Source organism: Lynx rufus, unplaced genomic scaffold (assembly GCF_022079265.1).
Source record: "Lynx rufus isolate CCGP_SWC_20201006 ecotype Redwood Valley unplaced genomic scaffold, mLynRuf1.p SCAF_5, whole genome shotgun sequence".
NCBI lineage: Eukaryota > Metazoa > Chordata > Mammalia > Carnivora > Felidae > Lynx > Lynx rufus.
In genome coordinates this window covers 23,420,239-23,447,893 of record NW_025814867.1, presented here as the reverse complement: position 1 = coordinate 23,447,893, position 27,655 = coordinate 23,420,239, and the positions used below count along the sequence as shown (strand labels likewise).

The window sequence follows — 27,655 nt, the reverse complement described above, 5'->3', positions numbered from 1 at the left end:
GTGTGCGCGCACACACACACACGCACACACACACAATTAAAGTTGGTCATAGTTTTAACAGTAACTATGGTAATAACAAAGGCTGGCAGTTATTAGTTGTTTCTAATGTGCTAGGCATCACGTTCAGGTACATTAGCTCTAACCTGCACAACAGGCCCGAGTACGTACTATTATTGCCCCAGTTGAAAATTGAGAAAACTCTCCTAAAACAAAGAAGTGATTTATTCATAAGGCAACATGAGCTCTAAACTCAAGTCTGTCTAATGCTAATGCTTATTTTAGAAACCACTGCACTATACTGAGGTCATGATGTTATACAAGAGTTCTTTATTTGGAAAAACTCTTACTTTTTAAAGATATGCTGGACCTGCTTTTTGGTGGCCTTTTGCTGAGTCAGGCTCATTAATGTCTAATTTTTAGCTAACGGCTTTATCTGCTTTAGTTATTACCCGGAGTAATCCAACCTGAATTTATTTGTCAAGGTATATAAACTACAGATGTTTTCTTGGAATTGTTATATAAGGAATGTGCTGTTTTGAAGTACTTTTACCAGTGACAGAAAATGGTCCCCATTCTTAAATTTTTATATATTAACACCGTCTTGAATATCATGGTCCTACCTTTTCATACTACTTTTCTTTCTGTTCTTTTTAGGAACGATATTAATTATTTTCCTAATCCGGACGTTATAAAGTCCTCTAGTTATTTTAAAAGATGACTGTTAATGGGAAGCATCTTATAAGCATATAAGATCTTAAAATCATGCTGCCCACATGTTTCATAACAAAACTTTTATCCAATGTTAACTGAGTGCCCATGGCTGAAGCCATGTTTCATTACATAATAGAAGACTTTGCTGTAAAGAGACGGAAGGGTGCAGCCACTATGTAAATTATACATTGCTAATAGGAACTTATGACATTTTCTAATGCCGTTATAAAATATCCCATCTTTCTTCAGGAGAAACTAAAGAATTACATAAAGAGATGTAAAAATATAAGAAAAATAATCGTGTAATCCATGTATAAGTTATAACTTGGTAATTAGAGGCTTTCAAACAGTCCTTATGGAAACAGAAATTGCTAACTCTAAAAGCCACACATATTGAAACACACAAATAAAATCAAATAAGCACACACCTAAACAGAAATCATCAACTTAAAACTGATCTGTTCCATGGAACAGACAAGTCCCAGAAAATAATCACTAATTATTATTAATCAAAGTCCTCTTATAAACTCATTTGTTAAATTTGCTAACCATAATCAGAAAACAAACTTTAAGACCAGGGAGCTTTGGAGGGTTTGGGTTCCCCCAGACATTTTCATACGAACAAAGTTTGGAAAGGGCTACTCTCTCCACAATTTCAGAAATGCCTAACTGTCTGAAGTCTTCAAAAGCAGAGCATTTGCCAAACATTTAACATATTGTATCAGGAGAATGTTCTCACATGTGTTCCTCTTCCTAATCTAAAAATAAAACTTCCCATCCTCTATGACAAACAGAAAAAGTCCCCACGTTTCATTTTCCCCTTCCTAAAATGTTTGCGTTTTGAAGAGGTGGCCTGAGGTGTGGAGAAAGAGCAAGAGACTTAATAGGGGTCGTGAAAATTGACAAAGTCTTAACTTTGTTTTTTTTTCCTCTTTCTCCTACCAAAGGGTTGAAATGAGGATTCAATGAACTAACGTGCATGAGGGTGCTAGAGAACTATGAAACCATTATCAAGTACAAAGTATTCTTACTTCTTTAATTGGAAAACGTAAGTTATGAAAATAGGCTTCAGCAAGTAGGTTGGGCCCAGAGCCAACTGCTGCTGACAGAGGACAGAGCCCATGGCACAGTTGCCCCTACTGAGGCACAAGGGACAGGTCTGCACCAGGGGCATCTCACCTAGGCAGCAGCCAGCCAAGAGCTCTGGTGATATCTGAGGTTGGCCTAGATTTTCCCAGGGAAGTACTCCTTGGAATAAAACTTGGGGCCTGACTAAAACCAGGGAAGAGCCTTCTTAAAGATAATTTAGAATCCGAGTTACTCAATAGTTTAGGTCCTTAGTCTGGTATGACCTTGGGAAGATATCTCAATCATCCTCTGTATGGGGGCACCATGGTGGCTTAGTCAGTTAAGTGTCCGACTTTGGCTTAGGTCATGATCTCATGGTTCATGGGTTTGAGCCCCGTGTCTGGCTCTGGGCTGATAGCTCAGAGCCTTGGAGCTTGCTTCAGATTCTGTATCTCCCTCTCTCTCTTCCCCTCCCCTACTTGCGTGCTCTCTCTCTCTCTCTCTCTTTCTCTCTTAAAAATATAACATCAATCATCTTCTGTATGACCTCAACTCTACAGGGAAGGAGCTGGAAGAGAATCCAGCTCTCTCAGGCCTAAAGGTAGTCTGGTCTCCTGTGAGCCATAAGAGACCTCTGCCTTTGAAAAGCAGTACTTTAGAAAGAAATCAGGGTTCGGCTCCAAACCAAGCCAAAGACTTGTCTCAAAATATGTTTTGAATCTCTTCCTGTACGGTGAAATGAAATGTGATAGACTCCTCTTTGTCAAAAATATAAAATTAAAAAAGATAAAATTCTGCAGTTTGTTTCTGTAACTGTGGTTTTGTCCTTTTTTCCCCTTCCATTTTAATCACTTGTAATAAACATATTAAAACCTTAAGTATGGTGTATTGGTTCCATTTCAACTGTTGCAAAACTATACTAACTCCGCCGCTGGAGAACACATTTTTCCAAATCTTAAGTACTCATTTCACATTGATAATACTTTTAATACATTTAAGATTTCTTAAAATTTAATTCAGAAAGTCATTGTTAAAGGGTAAAAGGTGGACGAAGTGGTTATGAGCTCTATTAAAATAATATTAAGTCATGCAAAGGGATTCTTAGGCAAGTTAAGATACTTGAAGATGTATATTATAGCAGTGAACTAAAATTACACACATCTGATAATCATTTCGGAATTTGGTTAGAGGGCTAGTAATTCTGCATTAACAGAAACTGTTTTCCTTTGAAAGAGTTTCACTAAGAATCTGTGGTATCTACATACTTTACATACATGTTCATCGTTGGCTGGGTATCCCCGCTATGGGCTTGGTCTCAACCCCTTTTGAGAACAAACAAATAAAGCTAAGGGTGGCTCAACTAGTTAATCAATAATGCAGGCCAAAATAAATTATATTTTCTTCCCAACTTACCAGCAGACATAGTCTTTAGACGTATATATAAAAAAGCTATCCAAGAGTATCTTAATGGTATATGAAAAGAAATACCACTTAAGAATTAATGTAAATGTGGCTAGGGGCGCCTGGGTGGCGCAGTCGGTTGAGCGTCCGACTTCAGCCAGGTCACGATCTCGCGGTCCGTGAGTTCGAGCCCCGCGTCGGGCTCTGGGCTGATGGCTCAGAGCCTGGAGCCTGTTTCCGATTCTGTGTCTCCCTCTCTCTCTGCCCCTCCCCCGTTCATGCTCTGTCTCTCTCTGTCCCAAAAAAAATAAATAAACGTTGAAAAAAAAAAAGAATTAATGTAAATGTGGCTAAAGGAAAAACTTGATGAATAAGGATAGCAGAATCACATTAGAAAAAACAAAAGCATTAAAATCACAGAAATATTAGAAAACAAAACTGTCTTAAGGAACTACTAAGTCAAATATTTAGATTAAAAAAAAAAAAAAGAAACAGCTTAATGCTGAAGTTCATACTGATCTTAAGTAAGCAATTCTTTTGTTAGTATTGCAGATTAAGTGATAAGTAAAATAACTCTTTGCCCAGAGGCCTTCTGTGACGATTATAGAAGCAAAGTTAACTAACGATGGTGCATTAACTCTAAACACCACAAACTAAGTGTTAAACCAAGTCCAAAGTACATAATTTTTTTTGTTTAATCACTCTCTAAAAACCATATATATATATATATATATATATATATATACACACACATATACGTATATATGTATGTATACACATATATACATAAAGAATTCTGCATTTTTTTTCCTTAAAAAATATTTTAAGGAAAGCTTTACAGATCAAATTCAGTAACTGTATGTGTAGACAGGTAGATATGTATTACATGCAGATAAGTATCATTATTCTCTGCTAGAGACCCATGACTTTCTTATTCACAATTACAGCAATGACTTCCTTACACTCTGTGCCTATAGACATCAAGACCGAATGATTTTTATTACATAAAATGGAGAAAACACTCTGGATGTTTCCACAAAAGATTCATTTCAGAACATTACAACGTACAGCTTAAGGACCTCAACAAGTGGCTGAATATTATGTCTATTCTTTACTGATGAAGTTATTATCTGTGGCAATTTCATTTTTAGTGTTGAATGAGCTTTTTCTATATTTCCATACTTGGAAAGGTGGGAATTTTTTTTTTTTACTATTGATGGAAAGAAATTAACATCAAAATACAATTTCATGATGACCTTATATGAATATTTTATGTTCCATATTCAGTTTTTTAAAATTTTTTTTAATGTTTATTTATTCTTGAGAGACAGACAAAGACAGAGTGTGAGGGGGGAGGGTCAGAGAGAGAGGGAGACACAGAATCCGAAGCAGGCTCCAGGCTCTGAGCTGTCAGCACAGGGCCCAACGTGGGGCTCGAACTCACAAACTGTGAGATTGTGACCTGAGCTGAAGTCGGACGCTTAACCGACTGAGCCACCCAGGTGCCTCCCATATTCAGTTTTGATCCAGCTTTAGCTGACCTTATTTTTAAGAGTTGTACATGCTATAAATTAAATGTGTAAAAAATATACTTGCCTATTGATTTGAAGTCTAATCCATTATCAAACTTTTATCTACGAGTTTGTACTGCAAATCAACTTAATTACAAGGTTATCTTTAAAACTCTATTTAAAAACTATAAATATAGATACATGTACACAAAGTCAGACCCCTATACAGGTCCCTACTTCCAACTGCATGGTGACTTTTGTCTTTTCTAAAAGTGCAAAAATTTAGAAAAACAGAAAATGTGCCCATTTCTGGGAATATGGATGGCGTTCCTTATCAGCACCATTTAAAGCTGCCTTCAAGGATTGTATTAAACTTAATTATGAAAGATTACGAACGAGATGATGTGTAATTGGTACCAGCTGCAGTTCGTATTGGAAAGCATAAATACAAATGGAATTATTTATTTATTTTTATTTATTCACTATTCAAACGGCAGTTCTAAAACTCAGAGGGATAAAATGGACTATTACTTTTTTTCGTATTGAGCTTAAAATATTTCTTTACTTAATAATAGTAGTAGAGACAAACATCCCATTTAAAGACTACTTTTCACCCCCAAAGAACCCCCAAAAGGAAGCAACAGAAAGCAATTTTCTTTCCTCTAATTAGTAGCTTATTGTTTTTATATCAGAATCACTGATTTGGGACCAAATTCTCCTCAAGCAACTCTATGAATTATTATTTTTAGAAAAATTGGTATCTATTCATCTATCTTTCCAATTTCTTGTTGAGATTCTTCCTCAGACATTAAAAAGAAGAGGAAAAAGAGGAGGAGGAGGAGAGGAGGAGGAGGAAGAGGAGGAGGAGGGAGGAGGAGGAGGAGGGAGGAGGAGGAGGAGGAAGAAGAAAAAGAAGGGCAAAGAGCACAGGAGACTTCACCTGGGGAGGGCGGCTGGGCGGTGTGCTTATCAGGGGGGCTGGACCCATAGCCGAGGCAGCATTCAAGCTCCTTTCCCTTTCATCCTGGTAAATTCGATCTCTTTCAGCTTCTGGTAACTGCAAGAAATTCTGCATAGCCCGAAGGTTTACCAGCAAAGACTGGGATGCAGTCTTGGGGTCCTCTTCCTTTCGGAGGATTTCTGAAAGCAAGCCCTGCAGGGAATGAAAGGCACAGGGTGAGCTTGCTCCTGAGCTCTGCCCAGCCAGCGGTGATCCTTCCCTCTCCTTCTCCACTCTGTTTAGAAAATGAACAGTCAGAAGCATCAATTCTACATAGAAATGTATTAGTTACATTTGAAGTGGTAAAGAGGAGAGAGCCTCAATTGTATTCTTAATTTTATTAAGCATCTGCTTTACGTGTAACACAAACTGAAGCTGCCTAATTGGTCTCCTTCCTTTGAGTAGCTTAACTTGCCATGAAATCTTTCACAGAGAGACGATCGAGCGAAGTTAAGAATAAATGAAATGCTCATAATACAACAGCATTGAACTGTATAGTTCTCAAGCTGCCTAGACAAAGGCAGTGGAAGGCTGACAGCCCAATACATAAAGATACAAAGCTACTACTAGAGAAGTAGAACTTTCAAAGAGAGTATCAGAAGATGAATTGTTAGAAAAAGAGTATTAGTAAAGCATCATCTAAGATTTATGCTACGTTTTCACAGGCAGTACTTTAAGTTATCCCTTAATTTTCAATTAAGAGTCAATGACAAGTGATTCTTTGTATTTACCATTCAAGGAAAGTATACACACTCTCTCGAAAAATTCTAAATACTGTCATGCTCTGGGTAACAGGTTGAAATTCTGACCTTTAGAAAACATTGATTAAATCTGAAACACGTAACCCCATATTTACATTGCAAAAATCCATCATAACATGCCCAGGAAAAGAACACTATCAAATTCTGTAGTTACTGAATTTCTTAAGGAATAGAAGTCTTTATTAGTAATAGAAGAAATTTACAAACCATTGTAAACTCCTTTAAGGTGTCCCTCTCCCTAAATACTACAGCATGAATTGTCAACCAATTTTTTTTTTTTTTAATTTTTAGGAGAAGCTTTTCAACAATGAATGAGTCTCCTCATTTTTGTTTAAAGAATTATATGAAATAGAATGATTACAAAAATTTTCTGTCCATTTGATAAGGACTGAGCAGCCTTTAACCTGTTCTATCTTGTGCATGAAATAATGCCTGGAATACCAGGACACGTTTGCCTTCAACGTTTAGCCAGAGTATCAGTTTATCACAGTACAGTTCGAAATAAAATGTTGCCAAGATCTCCATATAATCTGTAAATTTCACTTTCCAGCAGCCCTGCAGAAATGGTGAAAGAGTACATTCGGGAAAGGGGAGGCAAAGTTTCATATCAAAACGAGTGAGCCCAAAGATGATAACATTTGGGTGTTTTCACGGCTTCCTACAAATGCAAACCTAATTTTGTTCCTAATTCTTCGGGGATAAGGTACCACATTGTCCAAATAGAACACGTGGATGCAGAGAGTATAAAACCATGGTCCACTTTAAAAATGATTTGAACAGGCTGCTATTAAAAAGAGCCTCCAATAGGCTCGGGGGCTTACTGCTAAATTTTAGTCTCTCACTTGGTCTGGAAAGGGGAACCAAACTTTGTTTTACCATAAGAAATGTGACTGAAGAATGAAGGGTGCGTGTCCCTTCATTCATAATACTGACAAGTAATGCTGCAACTGTGTTTATACAGGAATAAAACATCCAGTCAATTTAACTAAAATTTAGTCAAACAGGCAGTCAATCATCCAGCTATTTAATTTGCACAAGGCCAACTAATTAGATTGACTGTTCTGGATGTGTCACACTGAAACCAAAAAATACAGGTCTCAAAAAATGCTTGAAAATAGGTGTAAAAAATAGTCCTGGGTCTCTACTTTTCCCCACCAACTGTTACGTATTAAAACAATGTGCCTGGCAAAGCAATATATGTGAACCACACAGAAATCAAGAGATAGAAAGGTACATTATAGACAAATACAGTGCTCTCACTTCCTTGAGCATAATAACCTAATATTCCTATTTGTCATCCCAGCACAATGCCTATCACATGAGTGTTTAATAAACATTTACTAAGTGGATTAATTACGTGTATTCAGACCACAAAAGGAAAAAAATATAAATGAGTGATACGAACTCAAGAACAAGATATGCTACTCATGGGCAAATTTTAGTGGCAATTACTAATTTAATCAAAGTAAGCCTTCAATGAAAAGTTACATGGCGCTACGTAAGATGTTCATCTACACTAACTGTTCAATAATTTAAAAAAACCAGATTAGGTCAAAAGGATCCTACAGATATTTAGGATGTCACTGTATTTGGGAACCTTGAAATTAGACATTTATAAATCTCAAGTAACAAAATACTGTATCATCTCTATTAAAAATGTTTTCTGAGATAGCAGACAACTATAGTGAGAAAAGCAAACACATGAAAAAATACATTAATATTCTCTATCAAGTCATGTTAACATGAAACTAAGTCAATCCTGCGTGCTTAAAGTAGAAGACAACACATCACTTGGGAGAGAATTTAAAATTTCCTCTTCCCATATTTTGATATTGGCATGACTTCCCAGTTGAGCATATAAAGTATTTTAGGGGCAGAGCATTTATTTCCACTTAATTATTCCACTGCAGCAAGTACAGTTTTTCTGCTTGCACTATGCTAAGGTCTAAAGCAATATTTTGAATCTTGGAACACTCAAAGAGCTCTAAAGCAGTGAGTGTAGACACTGTCAGGTGTTGTAGAAACCTTTGGATTTTTTTTTTTTTTTTTTTTTTTTTTGGCCCAGGCTTTCAATGAGGGGAGTGCCCCCTGGTGGAAATGCTTGAAAATATTGTTAGAAAATATTTTGATTAGAATGTGTTAATTACCAAAAAAAAAAAAAAAAAAAAAAAAAATCATGTCACTTGAGAATAATTCTGTATGCAAAATGACTTTAGAATCTGAATATGAGAATGCATGTTGTGGTCCCGTTCAAGTTGTTATGTGAGTGGTTGCATTTACAGACTCAAGATGTACATGGCCCCTGTTTCCCATATCCCGTAGTCAAAAATATAGTCCAGACTTAGATCAAGGTCATTTGTAGTAATCCCCCATGGGGCAGAGTACGAGGGATCTATTACCAAAATTTTTTCTTCATGCTAAAAAAATAGTATGTCAAGCTCTTCATGTACATTACCTGCTATCTTAGAGACTATACTAAAACACCAGGACTAAAACATGTACTGTGGGTCATAGGTGCTCAATGAACTTACTGAACAAAGTCAAACAAAATCATCAGTCATTCTTGCCTCCGAAAAGAACTTGAGAATTTGTATGTTATGTAGTAAGTTACCAACAACTAATGAATATTAATTTTATTATATTAAATGAGAAGCTGCTTTTCATTGGGACTTTACATCATCAAATAATGCACTATGTGCTCTGTACATAAAAACAGAAAATTATTCTGCATTGTCATTGCACAGGGGTTAAGGGAGAATTCCAACTTTTTCACTTAGTGAACTTAGTGATGAATTCCTAAACCCTTTTTACATTCCAAAAAGAGTTTACTAGTTATTACAAGTAAAATTCATTAGTAATTGTAAAAGAAAGAAAAAACCTTCAATAAATATTATCAGTACTTCCAAAAGCTAATTATGAATTCTTTAAAACAGCAGATAAGCGAAAGAGACTGCCAATCTGAACAAAAGGCCTGTCTGGCCTCCAGTTTGTCTCCTCTTTGAACATAATCACTGATTCAAATAGATTTTATCAGCTTCATGGAACTTCAAAGCCCTCAGAAGGAAAACAGGATTTTATGAAACCTCCCTCCCTAAAAAGAAAATAAGTAGAATATTCTTCAAGACTACCTACCTCTGTTGTTTTGTGAATTTTTAATCACATCTCCAGGTGAAAGACTATTTTCAACTCCACCTACTACCTTGGACGCCTGCCAAGTAAGTTATAAGCAGACGCATTTATCTCTGTCGCTTGGGAGGCTAAACGAGAGCTGTCACGTTGGGGTAATAGCACCTTTTTACCTTTTATTCAATAGTGATATGGATAGTGGACTTTCCTTAAATTACACTGTGAAGAATTATAGGAACACAGTAGCAATTTCTGTTATACTTAAGCAGGCAAATTTCTCTCCACCACATAATTTACAGAACTCAAATTCAATAAAACATTACATGATGGTCCATTACTGTTATCAGTTTTGAATAATCCATCTTCATTCTTTATTTTACTGGAAAATAAAGTGTGCCAAAGGGGTGTGGGGAGAAAAAAGGAAAAAAAAAAAAAGCCACAGAATGGGATCAGAGTTAGATTCTGGGTTTTATTTTTTTTTTTAATTTTTTAAAGGCACTAACGAATAAATATATTTGCTTCTATCACAATCCCTAAATAGCAATGATATAGGGAAGTGAACTGAAAAGTATAAATCTAGAAGCTTCAACAATTATTTTTAGCCATAGGTTTCCACTAAAAAGACATCAAGTAGGTATAACTGAATGAATGACATATGCTAAAAGCTGGTACCTTTGGTAGCAATTAAAGCACATATGCCCATCAGTTTAGAAGGGGAAAAAGTCCTTAGACCAAGTAATTATATAAATTTCACCATAAATTTTCAGAAAAGGTAAACTTTTTTTTTTAATAGTCACGTGTGAAAGTCTTGAGAGAGGGGTTTTAGGAGACCCAATTAGGATGACGAGAAAATTCTCCAGTGAAGAGTTAAAACATGAAATCCAGGATTTTAAAGTCGCACAGAACTGTCAATGACTAAAATACTCTCAACTCATAACAGCATTATCTATTATATTAATGTTTTAAAATACTCTTTATAGGGTACCAATTTCTTTATTCGATCATATCATATAACTTTGCCTTTGCATGTACATATTTTACGTTAATTTTTTAAAACTCGGAGTTGGAATTGCACATTGTAGTAAGTGCACGCAAATGTGTGATGTGCGATTTAACTCTGCAGAGCTCCTTGCCTATACATATGCATTAGCATGTGTATTTTCGTACGCCACACTCACACCATACACTCTCACTCTGCACCTGCTTTTATTGAAATGCATACACTTCGAAATAAACACACTACATGCATTCATATGAATGTATAATCATTAAAATAAATGCAGCTGTGTGTGTGTGCGTGCGCGCGTGTGTGGTTTTTCAGTATGACCACCAAAAACACACGCATGCTTGCATGTTCAAAAGCTCGTTCCCAAAAAGTGAACACTTAAATATACATAGAAAATTACTCTTATTGAAGTAAAACAGCTTCAAATATGGCCAATATCCACTTCGACTCAGGCGTACCGATTACCAATATACAGGTTTAAAACCAAATCTCTCTATCACTCGGGGCTCCAAATAATTTTTTATGGTAGTAACTTTTTCTAAATTAGCTATTATTACTAAAGAGAGCTTGGTACTGAGGCTGTCACTGTTTTCATTCCCCTATCAGCCTCAGAAAAATTAAGTCACTGTTTTTGGTGTTTTAACCACAGAGATAACTGTCTTTTTAAAGAGATTACTATGGTATAAAGAGAGAATTCTGCCTTCTTTCCAGCAACAAATCCTAGAGATATCCATGGAATTAGTCAATGTGGGAACCAAAGGCAGGACAAATGGTCAACCCTTCAGAGTAACGGCGTGACATCATAACCCAAGAGAAGAAAAACCGTACATATGGATAGTGACTTCACACATCCCTCAGCTAAACTCCCTTGTCACTTTTCACCATGTAAAATACTTTCCTTAGTGCTTTAAGACCTTGTCATTCTTCACCATATAAAATACATTCTTATTTCATTTCCTTGTTTCTTAAAGCAGATTCCTTAGTGCTTTAAGAAATAACAATTTGCTCAGTTTTTAAAACACTTCTTAGCAAATCTGTATTTCATTTGCGTTTATGTCAATGTTGTCTTTGTGGGCTTTCAATTAAATTGACAAACATTTTACTGATGATTTATGAAGAGACCTATTTTTTGGCCAGTACTGAGAAATACTAGCAGTTACTGCTATTTACAAAAATAAAGAATGCTGCCAGACACAGGATAACTAGAAGTTTGACTTTTGATTCATTCACTCATTTAATTTTTTAAATAACTTCCCAACTGATATAAATGTCATGAAATTTACCAGCCACTAATTAACATTTTTAAGTTGTAAAAATATAAAATTAGTTAAAATCATACTAACCTGAGAAATTACCCTCTGCAAGTACCCTTTAAAAAAGACAAATGATACACACACACACACACACACACACACACACACACACCAAAAAAACCCAAAAAACAAAAAAAAAAACAGATAAAGAAAATGAAAACAAACACTGAGTTAAAGGCTTTGTCAGGCCTCCTAACTTTCAATCCAGTTAAGGCAAACCAAAAATAAGTCACTGCTGGGATTCTCCTAGGTATGGAAACTCTGCCAGCAAGTAATTAATACTAGATTATTTTTATACCAGAATCTTATTCTTATAATCACGTAATAAACAAAATAACTTAAATATGAAAGGAAAGTATGAGTCAGTCCAAAAAAAAACCTGACAAAAGAAAAGAACCCTGGTAAAACAACGAAGTTGAAAGGACGTAATGTCCTCATTTCTAATCAAAGTTACATGTTCTTTTGTCTTTTTTTAGTGTGCCTGGGCCAAAAATAAACACCATATATACCATACTAATTTCCAAAAAAAGAAATTTTTAAAAAACCCTCTCATTTACAATTTAATAGAATTGGTTTAGGACTTTTCATCTTAGGCCTTCTCATATCATACATCACTCTTTCTCCAGGTCCCTCTAAACATCCTCTGTGCTGATAATATCCTCACAGGTATTTGCCCAGGAGGACAAAGGTGTGAACACAGGGGTATATGCAGGTCTCAGTGAAAAGACAGCAAACTAAGGCCTTCAGGCCAAACCTCCCAGGGGGCCTGTTTTATAGGCAGTTTTACTGAAACACCACCACACCCGCATCCATTCACCTATTGTCCCTGGCTGTGACCATGCTACCCACACCCTGACAGGGCCCTGATAGAAAGGTTTGCTGATCTCTGATCTAAAGAATGAAGTTTGAAGGAATACTAACAATAATGTAAAGAGGGAAGAGGACAAAGCTAAGAAACATTTTATGTTAATAAGCCGCACACACACACACACACACACACACACACACACACACCCCATATATTTTTCCTCCAAATGGCTGTTCAAATTAAATGGCAGAAATTGCTATGGAGTCTTACAATATGTTTTGTTTTGTTTTTTTTCCAGAAAGTTGTAGAGGAACTTAAACAGGGCATGTTTATATACTCATGCTTGATATGGGGATAACAGGGGGAAGATAGTAGGCTAGAAGCCTGGAGTCTTACCAATGGCCTTGACCAAGTCATGAAACTTTTCTCAACCTGCTACTACTAACAGTCTATGACCTCATTAGGTAAAAACATAGGTAATGCCAGTTTGAAATATATTCAATATTGAATTTATTCTTTCAAAGCCCCTGAGTCAAGATCAATCTGTACGTAGCTCTTGGTAGAGGAGGTTTATGATAGGGAAAGGAGTGATAAGACTTAGGCACCATCAAGAACAGACAATATGATCACACAACAAGAAGGATTGAAAAGAGTAAGCGTAGAGTAAAAAAATAAGAGCATAGAGCAAAAGAATAAGCATTAGCAAAAAATTGGGACCAAAGAAAGAAGAGAGAAAAAGAGAGAGAACCATTCCAAAAAGAACAAAACTGACCTGAGTTCTGTTAAAAGCCACACGTGCAAATACTGCCTGGGAGATTCCTGCTCGTTTCAGTTCATCACGTACCCACTGGTAGATTTCGGAAGACACCTCTGTGTTGGTTGAAACCTGTTGCTCCAAAGGCTTATTCATAGATCTACTGACAGGGGGAGGGTGGTTCAAGTATTGTTGGTTTAAGGACTGCTGGGCTAAAAGTCTATTCACTGCATACTGCTGGTTCAGCAGCTGAGCCATCACCAGCTGCTGGTTGACCAATTGAGGACTGATGGGCGTTGACACAAGCCCAGGGTGCAGGTTCGGTAGAGGGGTCCGGACAGAGGGCTGGTTGCCATGGGAGAGCTGCGCGGGGGACGGAGGCTGCTCAGCTGTGTTCCCTGGGACAGGCTGCTGGCCAAAGTTGACGTGATTGGCACCTTGCTGGGATAGTTCAGAAAGACTATCCATTTCGACTAAAGTAGACAAAAGTAAAGCCATGTTAAGCCAACAGTAATGGGTATTGATAAGCATTTCTGATCATTTCTTAAATAGAGACAGTAGGCACAGGGCACGCTGAAAATCCAATTGAACTAAAGAAAATTTTAAGATGGAACCCAATGGCTATGGATTTACTTTCCTCTTCCGCACAATTCCACAAACTTTGAAAGGGGGACAATACAATACTTCAGATCTAATTTTATAATGTGGTTTAGACTTCAGGCATAAAATCAATTATTTCCAAATTCCAGGTGACTAGTTTTGGGGTCAAACTATTTTTCACTCTCACTTATTACCCCCAAGAAGGCTTATAAGGAATTTTTTTTTTTTAAACAGCTTCTAGAAGAACACCATGTGCTTAAGAGCAACTAGAAAGAGTTGGGCTAAGAAAATATATGCACTAAAGAAAAAAGAAATATCCAGGTATTTTCTCATGATAGATATTGACTGTTATTACTCGAAGCAAAAGTTTTGAAAGGAAAAAGAGGACATAAATGTTATCTGCATTCAATTTTTACCTAGCCATGGATTGTAAAGAAGGAATCAATATAATAAAGTGAGCATAGTAAGTAATAATAACTGAGTGCATACTGAACACTGTGTTGAGTATCCTATATGGTTTGTTTCATTTAATCCTAACTATCACCGGTGGCAAGTATATCCACCGGAGAATGAAGCGACTGGTTTACTGTACTGCAAGCCAGTATACCCAGTTTTGCTAAGAGCCAAATGTTTCTTGAAGAAGCTATGGCTATCAGCAATCTTTCAAGAAGGGTCAGAGAATCATCCTGGTGCAACGGTGATACTGTCACGATTTTGCAATTTATTACCACCTATCAGGATGAATGCTTCTCCCTTGGCTAGGTCCCTAATGCGGACTGGCCGAGAGTCAGCTGTCAGTGTGTCCAATGCTTTGCTGTAGCAAGGAAGAGACCGGTTTGATGCTCTTGACTGGAAAGGCTGAGCACGGCTGTTATATGTAAATAGGTGAGTCTTTTCCAAATAGCACACCATACCTCCCATGTATAGACTCTGGCTTGATTTCTATCGTCATTTCTCTTTTTATTAAATATTCAGGCTTTATATTTAGAGGAACTTATCATATTGCTACAATCACTGATATATGCAAAATATAACTAAGAATTGGGAAAGAAACCTTCCATTTCTACCAGTGATATCAGCCCAAGTGGGCCATTCACAGGGAATAGTAATTCAAGCAATTATTCCAAAAATGATGCATTGTCTTCATTACAGCTCTAAGCTATAAAAGGCAAAGAATCTGTTTTGGTAGATGGATGGCTTTGCTTCAAATATTAAAAGCTAAAACACACTCAAAATTCAGGTTCTCTTGTTTCTTAAAATCTTTAGGAAAAGTCATTATTGTTGTTGTTATTAAACGAACACAATGGAAGGAAAGAGACACAGGTTTAAAACACGACGTAATGCTATGCATATTAAACATCCAGTTCCTGTATTATTTTAAAATGCATTATTTGGAAGGTACAAGTATGTGAAAGAAAACATTAATAGAAATTAAAACATGAACCTTAATCAGTGTTTGCTTTGGCAACATTAGCAAACTCAAAAGGGAGAAACATCAGCGTCTAAAAGCTCAGGTACAGCACACAACTTGTATGTGTCGTCTCACACTGCCGATAATTTTTAATGCACTTCCTGCGCAACACATATTGACCTGGAGTTGCACGCTAAGATGGGATGCTACACTGGAATTAAAAGTTGAGAAATGGTACAATGATGCGTCTGCTATCAGGGCGGTAAAGCTCACCGAAGTGCCCATCTAGAAGGGCTGGGGATCAGAGCTATAAAATTCACTTGATCTCAACTGTGGAAACTATAAATACAATTTAATTTCCTTAAAAATTGGGTGTAAAAATAGGCGCTTTCTCTTCCTCTCAAACAAAAACAAAACACATAAAAGCATGATTTATCTCTGAGCGAAATCACAGCTAATATTAGTTATTCAAGGCCTGGTTAGGTCTTCACTGAGATGTTAAGAAATGACAGCTTCCCTCCTCCCGCCTCGATTTCCTGCATGTCTGACAACCAAGTCAGTTTGGCTGATTTAAACACAAACATTTATTGAATTTAATTATCTCATTATACTCATACCCACTCCCCACCCTCAAAGAAACATTCTAAATTGATCTCTAATTGGGCAATCACAAGACCTGGCTTTAGATGTGACTTTGATAAACCCCCAAATGACACATAATGGTATGTAGTCACCACTGCAACAGTTTTTTGCTTACCCATCATATCTTTTGTCTTCTTGAAATGTTTGTACCACCTTCCAAATTCTTGACATTTTGCTGCTGAGACATTTGCATAGTAAGTGCTGTTCACAATGGAAGAAATCATACTCTGCATGAAGAGGGGGGAAAACATTTGTAATACATATCGGCACAAGATGGAACACAAAAATCATTTCAATTGTGTAAATGGCATTTTTTTAAATCAACTGAGTACCAATACATTTTTGTTTCACGCTTTGGCCTAAAGCCTCAACTTCTTAAAATTCATTAAGTAGCGCATCGAACGCTTATTTAAGTAGAAAGCAACAGCCCCCTGAGACCACTATAAAGCTATCAAACCAACAGACTTTGCTCTAGCACTCATGGAACCTCCATCAATGCCATCTATTCTTAGGCTGACAAACTTTCACTCATCTCAATAAATCCCAATACGTGAAGATGACTTTATGACTGCAATTCGTAAGTAAACACTACTTTGAGGTTAAGTGACTACACATCGTTGCTGCTCAAAGTGTGGCCCAGGGACCAGCAATATTAGCATCACCTGGAAGTCTATTAGAAATGCATAATCTGGGGCGCCTGGGTGGCGCAGTCGGTTAGGCGTCCGACTTCAGCCAGGTCACGATCTCGCGGTCCGTGAGTTCGAGCCCCGCGTCAGGCTCTGGGCTGATGGCTCAGAGCCTGGAGCCTGTTCCGATTCTGTGTCTCCCTCTCTCTCTGCCCCTCCCCCGTTCATGCTCTGTCTCTCTCTGTCCCAAAAAAATAAATAAAAACGTTAAAAAAAAAAAAAAAAAAAAAGAAATGCATAATCTTGGGCCCTACCCCAGACACAGCCAATGAGCACTTGCAGTTTACCAAGATCCCCAAGGGATTTGAGTGTGCATAAAGTTTGGGAAATACTACTTGTACTTTCTACTATTATTTGGGTTTTAGCTGGAGGTGCATTAACTACGCTAACATTCTTCAGAGGTGAACGGACCACATTGAGGGAAAAAAATACACTATTCACAGGGCCCCTCTATTTAGAGAAAGAAACATTCTACAATCTCATCGCTAGCTTCATCTACAGTAAAGCTGAATTTTGAATTCCAAACTAACCGTAAAATTTTAAAAGATACACATTTCATGCCTACTAAATTTCTCAAGGATACCACAAAAAAGAAAATGACCTATTTTGCCACTTGTCTTCACTCTGCTTTTAACAAAAACCCTGAAGACGGAATCAATGGTTTAACATGATAAAAATAAAGAGAGGAATGACCATGATTTTGAAGTTTTGGGTGTTCTTTTTTTTTTTTTTTTTTAATTCATCTCCAAGAAACAAACGTGTTTTCTTCCCAGCAAATTTCGGTTATGGTAATTTCAGTACCTTAATTTGTTGTTCTTTTTAACCCTAATGCCCTTATTACCTAGTAGCAGCTCAATTAATTTCCAGCTGTATTTTAGGAATAATTAGACTTGTACCACCAATCCTTCCTCCACTCCTATGTGTAGAAACATGAGAACTTACATTTCAGACTTCAGTTGGTCTATGGTGAAATAGTTTACAGAAGGCAGCATTGTTTGGGAGGCAGGCAACAACCAGAAAAGCCAGTTTGGGGACAAAAGTATTTTTATATCATTATCTTCTTTAAGCTACTTCTAATTTAAAGTTTTTTTGGTGACTCTTGATTCTCCTGACATCCGTACAGTGTTAATTTTGTAACATGCACAAGTTCCTGCAATATCTAACTCTTGGGGCTCTTTAAAGAACTTCCAGTGAAAAATAAGCCAGAGTTGTATTATTTGTGTAAAACAAGGCTATCTTTCGTAAGAGGCACCGTGATAGCTTTTTTTTTTTTTTTGGACACTTTCTACTTTATAGTCATTTTTACATTTTATTTCTCTAAAAAGACATTCTTAATGTGCTCGTGATTCTCTGCCATTAATCCAGTAGCTTGTAATTCTACTAAGAGCCTCCCTCAGTCCAGAGTACAAAAAGATACTTAGCAAGGTTGCCAAAACCAGAGCCAGAAGATTACCTGATCCAGTTAACCATCCGTCAGCTTCAATCACACTTACTCTATTGTAATAATGGATCAATAAAGTCAGACACTAATAAAACTATTCAGATCGCTGATGGATAATGGTGATTCTGCAAATGGATGACAGTTGATGCTCTTCAACTTTGGTCCAATTTTTAAAAAATTATTACTCTTGTTCCTAGACATTCTGGCAGTTTCTTAAATGTCAATGTAATAGTACATACAAGTTGTAGATGTAGTTTATGCCTTAGTTTTCAGAAACGTATGGGAATATCTCAATTTCGCTGGGGTTTCTGACGCTCAGTCTATTTCAGTCTGCCGACAGTTCTATACATGAAATTTGTTCTTTGCCGCACACCTACTATGTGTCTAGCTGATACTAGAGACACAAAGGCAGATAAGACACAGCCTCTGCCTAGAAGTTTACCATCTGTTAGGAAGACAGATACATAAACAGATTACTTCAATTTAATGTGATTTAGCAGACCAACAGTGGAAAGTATATGGGGGGACAAAAGGAAGAATACACGGTACGTGGTAAGACAACCCATCTGAAATATTTTTATAAAATTAGAGCCCATATGCAATAGTGCTATGTAGTTCATTATTATCCATATGTGGAAAATAATATCCATATGTGCATGATCATCAAAGCTTCTTCCTGCCCTTGTTTAACCCCATTCGGTAGGCTCTGTCCTTAAGTGACTTTCTGGATGTTTTCTACTCTGTCAAGTGATGTGTGCTTAAAAAACTCTGATTAATGTAAATATTAGCCTAAGCAAGATGTAAATGAAAAGGCTAATCCACAGGTTATGACACATGTCAAAGCCACTTTTCAAATTCTTTCTGTGCTTTCAGGGGGCTGGGGAATATTCCATAATTCAGGTAACTTGAGGTGACCTCTATTTTTATTAGAACAATATGTAGTAATCTGTACAACTAAATTGCTCAAGTACCACTGCGTCAGGACTTTTTTTTTTTCCATGTGGTAAAATCCCTATTGGGAGACTTAGCTGTGGCATCAGACTAGATCATGAATTTTGAGGGCAAGAAAGAGATTTCAGAATCTTGTGGGTCACATGGCATTTGAAAGATCATATTTAGGGGCACCTGGGTGGCTGTCAGTTGGGCTTCTGACTTCAGCTCAGGTCATGATCTCACAGTTTGTGAATTTGAACCCTGCATCGGGCTCTGTGCTGACAGCTCAGAGCCTGGAACCTGCTTCAGATTCTGTGTCTCCCCCTCTCTCTCTCTGCCCCTTCCCTGCTCGTGCTCTGTCTCTCTCTCAAAAATAAGTAAGCATTAAAAAAAAAGAAAGAAAGATTATATTCAGTACTGGTTCTTAAATTTAGAAAATCATAAAGAAACACCAATTATTTGGAGAACACATATAACAAAGCCAAGGTTGGTACTATCTGCCTAGGGGATGGGGATATGCAGGGGGTAGGCAGATCAAGATCCACATTTTGAAAGAAAGAGGCTTGGGATTCTTAATGTTGATTAAAAAAAAAAAAAAGCCTTTGGTTTAAAAAGATTATACTAAGTTGTACTTTACGCAGCTCTGGGGCTCTATATTATCGTCCAGCCCCAAATGTCTGGCATATACTAAATACACACTAAATATTCATTTGATGAAAGAGAATAGCTAAATCTGCATTCAAGTCCAAAATGTGTCGCACAGAGGCAGTGTGACCTTGGTCACATTAACTGACCACTCATTCTATCATAATCCCCCTTACTAGATGGGAATCACAGCAACACTCACTTCACAGGCTTGTTCTGAGAATCCATTCATTCAGGCATTTTTTTCCCATTCATTCAGCATGTTATCTACTGAACTCCTACTAGGTGCCAAGCACTAGGCAAGTTCCTAGAAAAATAATGACCCGAAGAGACATACTATCCACACTTACACAGACAATAAATAAGATAAATATGGTTCTCTTAGCACAGAGCCGGGAACAGACCAAGTATGGACTTCAAGATACGTTAATTACTATGACAACCCTCTGCCTCCTCCTCACTGGCTTTTATTATATGATCACATTTCAGATCAGTCCAAAGACTATGCTTTAAATAACAGAAGAGCATCAGATAAAATTTTCAAATGTTGTTATTTTATGTCAAATTTTCTTCCGAAGAACAGAGTAGACTAATTAAATTTATTAACTCGGGTCAAGGGATAACAAGAGAACACACCCCGGGAAAAAAAAGTATTTCCACCATTTGTTTCAATATTCCAATCTGGCAGTATCTTTGTGAAGCTGGTCTGTACCCAGTAGCAGGTATCAGGAAGACATCTACCGCTTCTCTGACTTGGATTTTCGAGCTGTGCCCTCTCTCCTCTCTAGCTAACAGCAGCTCATTCCTCAGGACACAGTTCAGGCACCCTTGCTTCTGCAAAGCCTTTCCTGACTTGGTGTAGGTCCAGCACATGGCACCTTCCCAGCACTCTTCCTGCTGCTGTCAGTCTTGGGGTTGCATGTCTGAAAGGCCTGGACTCACCACGGGGCTGGGCATATATTAGCTGATCAATCAAAGGATCAAAGATCACTGAATTAGCCGTTACTGGAGGCTACCAGAAACAAATTTTTTTTTTTTTTTTTTTTTTTGCTCCTAAGGGTCAAAGGTAATGGCAGCTCGTCCCATGAATCTTTTCGGATGCATCATTTTTAGCTGTCATGATAGGACTCATAGTTTAAAGAAACTTTGTTCATTAATTTGCAAGAGATCCCTTCCCAGGTTTTTCAAAATACATCCACACAGATGTCTCGGAAGTCGCAGTGCTTGGTGGTTATGTTATTCCAGTTCTCTCTCTCGGTGTCTATTTATACAAGCTCTCCAAAGCACTTTGAAAAAGGCACAAGTTGTATCGCAAGTTTTCCTACTCAGCGGCCGGTCTGTGTAGACCACCGATGGTCAGGGAATAAAACAATCAACGGACCAAACTCAGGCAGCTCAAATCTCAAGTTCAAATGCTACACAGTACACCAGCCAAGGAACAGGCCACGGCTTCCAGTGTTGGGAAACGCAATTTGAAAGTTGGCAGAAATTGGCTGTGGGTCTCATAACCCCAGTGTGACACAATATTCTCATCCTAGGAGCCAAGTTGTAAGCTTTTCTAAGATCCATAAAGCACATGTCTGCTCCCTATGAAGAGCTTCGGTTCTTTCTGAGAGTCTGCTGAAGTTCCGATCTGAAAGAATGCCATCTTCACAGAAACCCCAGTACTCTAGAATGATACCATCTGCCACAGGCTGAGCTTCCTTTTCAGCCAAATACATTATTTATAACCTTTCTAATTGTGAAAAGGTAAGGGTGGAATTTTTCTAAAGCCTGACTTAGATATAGTTAGAACATTCCAAACCTTTGCTCTCAAATACCGCAGGTCTCCAAATTTGAAAAACAAAAACAACAACAAAAAACCCCATAAGGAATTGCTTGAGGTCAAATCATTTTTCAACGTATTATATATTCTTTCAACCCCCCCGCTAGAATATAACATACGCTGTAGGTATATATTTAGAACACATTTAGAAACTGAAAGAAGATGTTTTTATTTTTCTACTTGGTCATCCTGGTAGCCAATAAAGAGGTTTAGGGAGAGGTGAGGCCTTCTGAGAAAAAAAAAAAAAAAAAAAAAAAAAGGTTTATCAACTGGGGAAAGGCAGTGATCTGATTACCCTTAAAATTGCTTTGTTGTGCCTTTAACAACAACAAAAAAACCCACCCCAAAACAATGCTAATCAGGTTATTCAATCATTTAAACCAAAACTGTTCATGCTTTTCTGCCAAATCAACCAACCACAGCAAAATCTGTTATCTCTGATTGCTCAGCTTCCAGTCAAAAAACAGTTAACCCCCACTATACCAAAAGTTTTCCAAAATACCCTCCAAGCTCCGAATACTCGTGAAGAATAGAGAAAGCCACGTCATCTTTAAAGGGTAATTGAAGTGCTGTACCATATTTGCATATTACGATATACTCTAATAAACTAAACAGCCTGTCCCGGAAGCCAGAAGCTCCCTAGCATTTCATCTGATCTCCATACTGACTTTTTGTGCACTATTTTTTTTTTTTTTTAAACAGGACTGTGATATCCTGATCAAAACTTACTAAAGACTTGCTGATGGTTTTACTGCGGTGGGAGGAGGTAGCAGGAACATCTACAAAATGGTGGTTCACCCATGTTTAAAGCTTTCAGGCTCCATCAGCAGAGAGGGCAAAGGCTACAACATCTTATTTACACAATTATCTAAATACGATTAAACAGCTGATGGACAAATATTAAACTGGAAAATGTATAGTCATTTCAGCTTAATGTAATCCTCTTTCTGTAAACACCCAGGATGATTTTTTTCAACCAGAACAGTCCTGACATCTCATAAGCCTAAGGGTGAATAGCAAGAGATTGTTTTTGATAGTTATAAATATTCAAAAGACATGCAGACCATCTGCTTTCATAATACAGGTAAAGCAAGACTGAAATGGTGACTGCTGTATAAAAATGATTCTTTTAACAAAGTCTTCCTCTCCTCGAAAACTATAAAGACAGATGTCAAAAACTGTTTACACAGAGCAATCAGGAGCGTGCAAAATGTAATATTCCTTTTACACACAGTGCTTGCTAAAGAGATTTTTTTTTCTTTTTCTTCCCATCTGTGTGTTGCAACACATTTCTACAAGTTAAAAACATTTTTTTCAAACAGAGATCTCATGAATACCCAAAAACATGCTATCTGGTTTCTGAATGCTAATTAATTTCAACTAAGGAATCTGAATATCTTTTTCTGTAGGAAGGAATGTATGTTTTGAATTGGAATACTCTAGAGACAGCAAGGGAAATAATCTCACCCCGGTTTAATTCTATAAGGCGATTTTCATGGTTCTACCTTGTCTGTAATATATATCTGCTATGTCCATGTTTTAAATGAAAGCACATTACTGCTAATGTCTTTGGCATAAAGTCTAAAATAATTGTTTTCTGAAATAAAGGCCCGCGCATGTGAAATGTATATACAGAAACCTTTAACTTCTCAGTCGATGCAGAGTGATGCATAAAACCCTATAGTTAATTTTCAGGACTGGAACACTAATCTTGACAGTAACCTTTTTATGTATTGTATTAATGGCACAGAGGCATTAAGCACCTTTTTATAATTTTCAATAAAATGAGCATTTACTGAACAATCTGTCAAACTGCTGGCTCCCTATTCTTTTACATTTTTATTTTTTGAGAAGTGTAACTTCATACACTCTGACGCCCCTCCTCTTTCTCTGTGTCCTGTCTGCCTGTGGCCTGAATTTCACAGCAGTTTTTCATATGCATGTGAAAAACCCAAAGGTCAAACTTTAATTTTGGATCAAATGGAATCAACTCCATGTTCAAACACAATTTTAATGGAGATTCTCAGCAAATGGAATTTTCTTTTAATCCCAAAGGATATCAAATACTACAAACAAGCTCTAAAAGGCATCATATGAGATGGTGACATGGAACGAATTTGTTGAAAATTAACAGGTAGTCCCCCATCTGGTATTTGGGGGTGGGAAGGAAGGGAAATGGGCTTGAATTTATGAGAAGCAAATGGCAGGATTTCTAAGTGTAATACTCTGTTTGTGCATGTTAGCTTATGTTCCCCAAATCTTTCCCTCTGGATCCTCTATTGCTTTCTAAGCCATTCTCTTGGGAGATACAACTGGGGCATATTCGGAATCTCAATTTGTTGAGAGGAGACTAATCACTTATAAATTTTACTTAAACTCCAGTTGTCATAGTTATGGCTCTTGCCATCGTGATCAATTCCAGTGCCTGAAAACGGCATCTTCACAGAAAGTAACCCTTGTGTCATGCTAAAAATGGAATCTCAGTACCAACCTCCAATACAAAAGGAAGCACAAAGAGAACACATCTGAATCTTTTTGAATTTTCTGGTGGTTCCTAAAGATGAAAACGTGACCATTCCAAAGCACAGAAATCGTATTTAATTATTTAAATACCCAATTCATAATTTTTAAAGAAAATGTTGGCTCACAGTTCACATGGTTTTTCCACATAAAGTAATTTTACCTAAGGCCCGGATAATACCTTCGACCAGATTCTCTACTCTGTTGTTTTGTAGAAGTACCTATTCTAGAAATGTTTACCATCCTGAAACCTTCTTATTCAAACTAATTGAATATATTAGTAAAGAGCTTAAATTAGAAAATATTTGTTAAAGGTGTATTATGACTAAGGGTATGTAATATTTCAAATTAATTGCACAGCGGCTTACTTTGTTCATCTGCAACATGAAGGGGATTGAATTAGATAATCTCCAGGGTCCCTTCTAATGGCTTTCAGAGTCTATGAAATCTACATGTATTCCCAAACAGAGGTCCTGTAGGGTCTTCTTCAATGACTTAAGAAGATTTACCTGTAATACACATCAGCCATTCACAGGCATTCACTGCAAATGCCCCAACTACAGTGTTATTTTTAGGAAGGTTAAAGTCCCCTGGTTTCTTATTTATAATGTGATTATTAAAAATACACCCATCATTATACATTAAACATTATCCTACTCCAAAAAGAATTTTCACGAGCTTTTCATTAGATTAATCTAAATCCAATGACTTATTTTACAGCAAAAATCGTTTCCTAAGATTCTAAATTTTAAGCAGTCTGCACCAACTTGGCAATTTGAGGAATGCTTGCTTATTCTTTCTCTGATGGTCCTTGCATAGTTAAATCTCTCATCCTCTATGGAGATTACAACTTCTAGTATCTGTACTTAGACACAGCACAAGAAAAAGTAACAAATTTGTGTTAAATGCCAGGGGTCCTAAATAAAGCATTCTGAAAAACTTTAAGCCACGGAGTAAAAGGACTGAAGTAGTTAGAATCCATTTTTTCAAAAGTAAATACAGTTGACCCTTGAACAACATAGGTTTGAACAGCATGGGTCCACTTATATGCAGACTTTTTTACAGTACAGTAATGCATTTTCTCTTCTTCATGATTTTCTTAACATTTTCTTTCCTCTGGCTTATTTTATTGTAAGAATATAGTAAATAATACGTGTAACATACAAATATGTGTTAATCAACTTATATGTTATCTGTAGGGCTTCTGGTCAACAGTAGGCTGTTAGTAGTTAAGTTTCTAAGAAGTCAAAAGTTATACGTGGATTTTTGACTATGCAGGGGGTCAGTGTCCCCAACCCTGTGTTGTTCAAAGGTCAACTGTACTAGAATTAGGCTCTGTAACTCTTTACAGATTTTATAATCCTTCTCTGCATTCTTTCTTCATATGAACACTATTAAGATTTTTAAGCCAGACTGCCTAAAACTTGGGGAGAAAAGACAGCCCAGAATTTAGCTTTTTTATGGAATGACAAAACTCTCTTTGGGAATCTCATGAAACCTGTGGAAGGTCTCTCCACATACACTCCCAAAAGTAACTTACAATTTCTGGGTCTGCACAAATCCTCAGAAGCCCATCACAGAGTTGATGGATCCCCTCATATCTGATCCAAGATTTCGCAGGAGACTAAGAGCTAAATCATGCCTTGATTTCTGTGTTTTTAAGTTACTGTTAGTTGTTAACCAAGACTTTCTATGTCTACTCAATAAAGATAAACCAATGTCACCTCTGGAATAGGTCACAGAGGAAAGTCAAATTAATCTGGCTCGTCTTTATCAATATTATGAAAATGCTTCACAGTTTTGGAAACTGCCATATTCTGGTAATCACCTCTTTAGGAGTTATAGTGAAACAGTAAAAATGTTGCACAGGTTGGACATCGAGAGATAATGTGCCCCGTCCATCACTGGAGGTATGTGCTCCAGGCTGAGCTGGTGCTCATGCAGAAGGGTGGACAAGCCGGGTCCCTGGGGCCCATTCTGGAATGGCTGAACAGTTATCTACACTTGCAGCTCTCCCTAAATTCAGGTGATTCTGGGCCTTTATACAGTGGACTTTTACACATTATGTGTTTATAGCCCTATACAGAGTCTCCAATGCCAAATGTGGACTTTAGAACATCAATTGAGGAATGGACATTGTGAGCCCATATGGGGTGGTACTGACTGTTAGCATTTCTATGTTGGCAGCATCAGCATCTTTGAATATAAATCAATGGACTGTGCTATCGAAATTTTCCTTCTTTACATTATTTTGAAACACGAGAAATGGACAAATGGAACTAACAGTAAAAAAGCATGGATCTCAAATATAACACAATTGACCCAAAATGAAAAGTATTAGCCATGCTGAAATATATGTTTGATAGGGAAGAAAAATTTCAGACATGCATATAAATACATCGTCAAAAGGCTGTGCTTAACAGTGACATATAATTAGATCTTTTGCAGCATATTTTACATCTCTGGGTCCCTTGTATCTCCAAGGCCACTGTTCTGCTTACAAACATGTAAATTTGTACATATATTCAAGAACATTATAACATAAGCAAAAATACAAGACAGCTTGGAGTATCAGATTTCCTTACAGAAAAATTCAGAATTTGCTCTCAGTTAGATAAACTAAAAATTCAGAAGTGTAATAGGAGAAATATTTTGTACAGTAGGATATTATAGATCAGAGTATCTATAAACTACTACTAATAAAACTACTGACATAGTTTATTGGTTCATGAAATTAACACGGCAAAAAGCCTATGAGGCATCAGCTTCATAAATATTCCTGAGATCCTACTGTGTGCCAGGATTTACAACTGTGGTGATGAATCAAACTTAGTCCCTTTGTGACAGTTAATCACAAGGTAAGGCGAGCCTAGTTAGTCTGCACATAATCTCAGAACAGCATGGAAAGTACTATGATGGGTGCGCAAAGGCAGGATGGAGCCCTGAGTGCAGGGAGTGGGGGTGAGGGGAGTTCACGAAAGGACACGAGACAGGCTCCCACCCACAGGACAGTCCCCTGAGGCATCTTTATGCTTTTTGGACACTGTCTAATCTAAGGTACCTTATCTGCTTAACTTGCAAATGGACTTATTTAAAGTGCAAGGTTTGAGCCTTTCCCCACTGCCATTTAAAAATACGTGGGAAATTTATAATGATTCAAAGGATGATGCTAAAAGTGCCCCTCACAGGTGAGAATGGACTGTAACACAGTCCTCTGCTTTTTCCACATGTGAAAAGTTCTTGGTTGTTTCCATAAAAAGTCTGCATCAAAATCTTCTTTGGAGCAGCAGTTTCTTAGATGACTATACAGCATCCCCATGTGTAATTGCAACCTCTCAATCATCATGTTGTAGAAAAACAGCCAAAGTTATTGTACACTTTAGAACTGAGCAATGTTCCAAATGTTTAACGAGTAGTATTTCACGTAATTCTCATAACAATCCTGAAAAATTGGTGCTATTATCTTCCTACTTTATAGATGAGGAAATTGAGG

General features: G+C 37.2%; 1 protein-coding gene across 7 annotated transcripts in view; it reads right to left on the bottom strand.

Annotated features, from left to right (window-relative positions):
- Positions 1-27,655, bottom strand: part of SATB1 (SATB homeobox 1) — a 103,470-nt gene that overhangs the window by 38,272 nt on the left and 37,543 nt on the right. For all 7 annotated transcript variants that reach the window (XM_047099475.1, XM_047099474.1, XM_047099476.1 and 4 more), the window contains 3 exons: positions 16,228-16,339; positions 13,478-13,932; positions 5,632-5,844 (listed from right to left, as the gene is read on the bottom strand). In XM_047099475.1, coding sequence (XP_046955431.1) covers positions 5,632-5,844; positions 13,478-13,932; positions 16,228-16,339 — 780 coding nt within the window. The remainder of the gene's footprint in view (positions 1-5,631; positions 5,845-13,477; positions 13,933-16,227; positions 16,340-27,655) is intronic.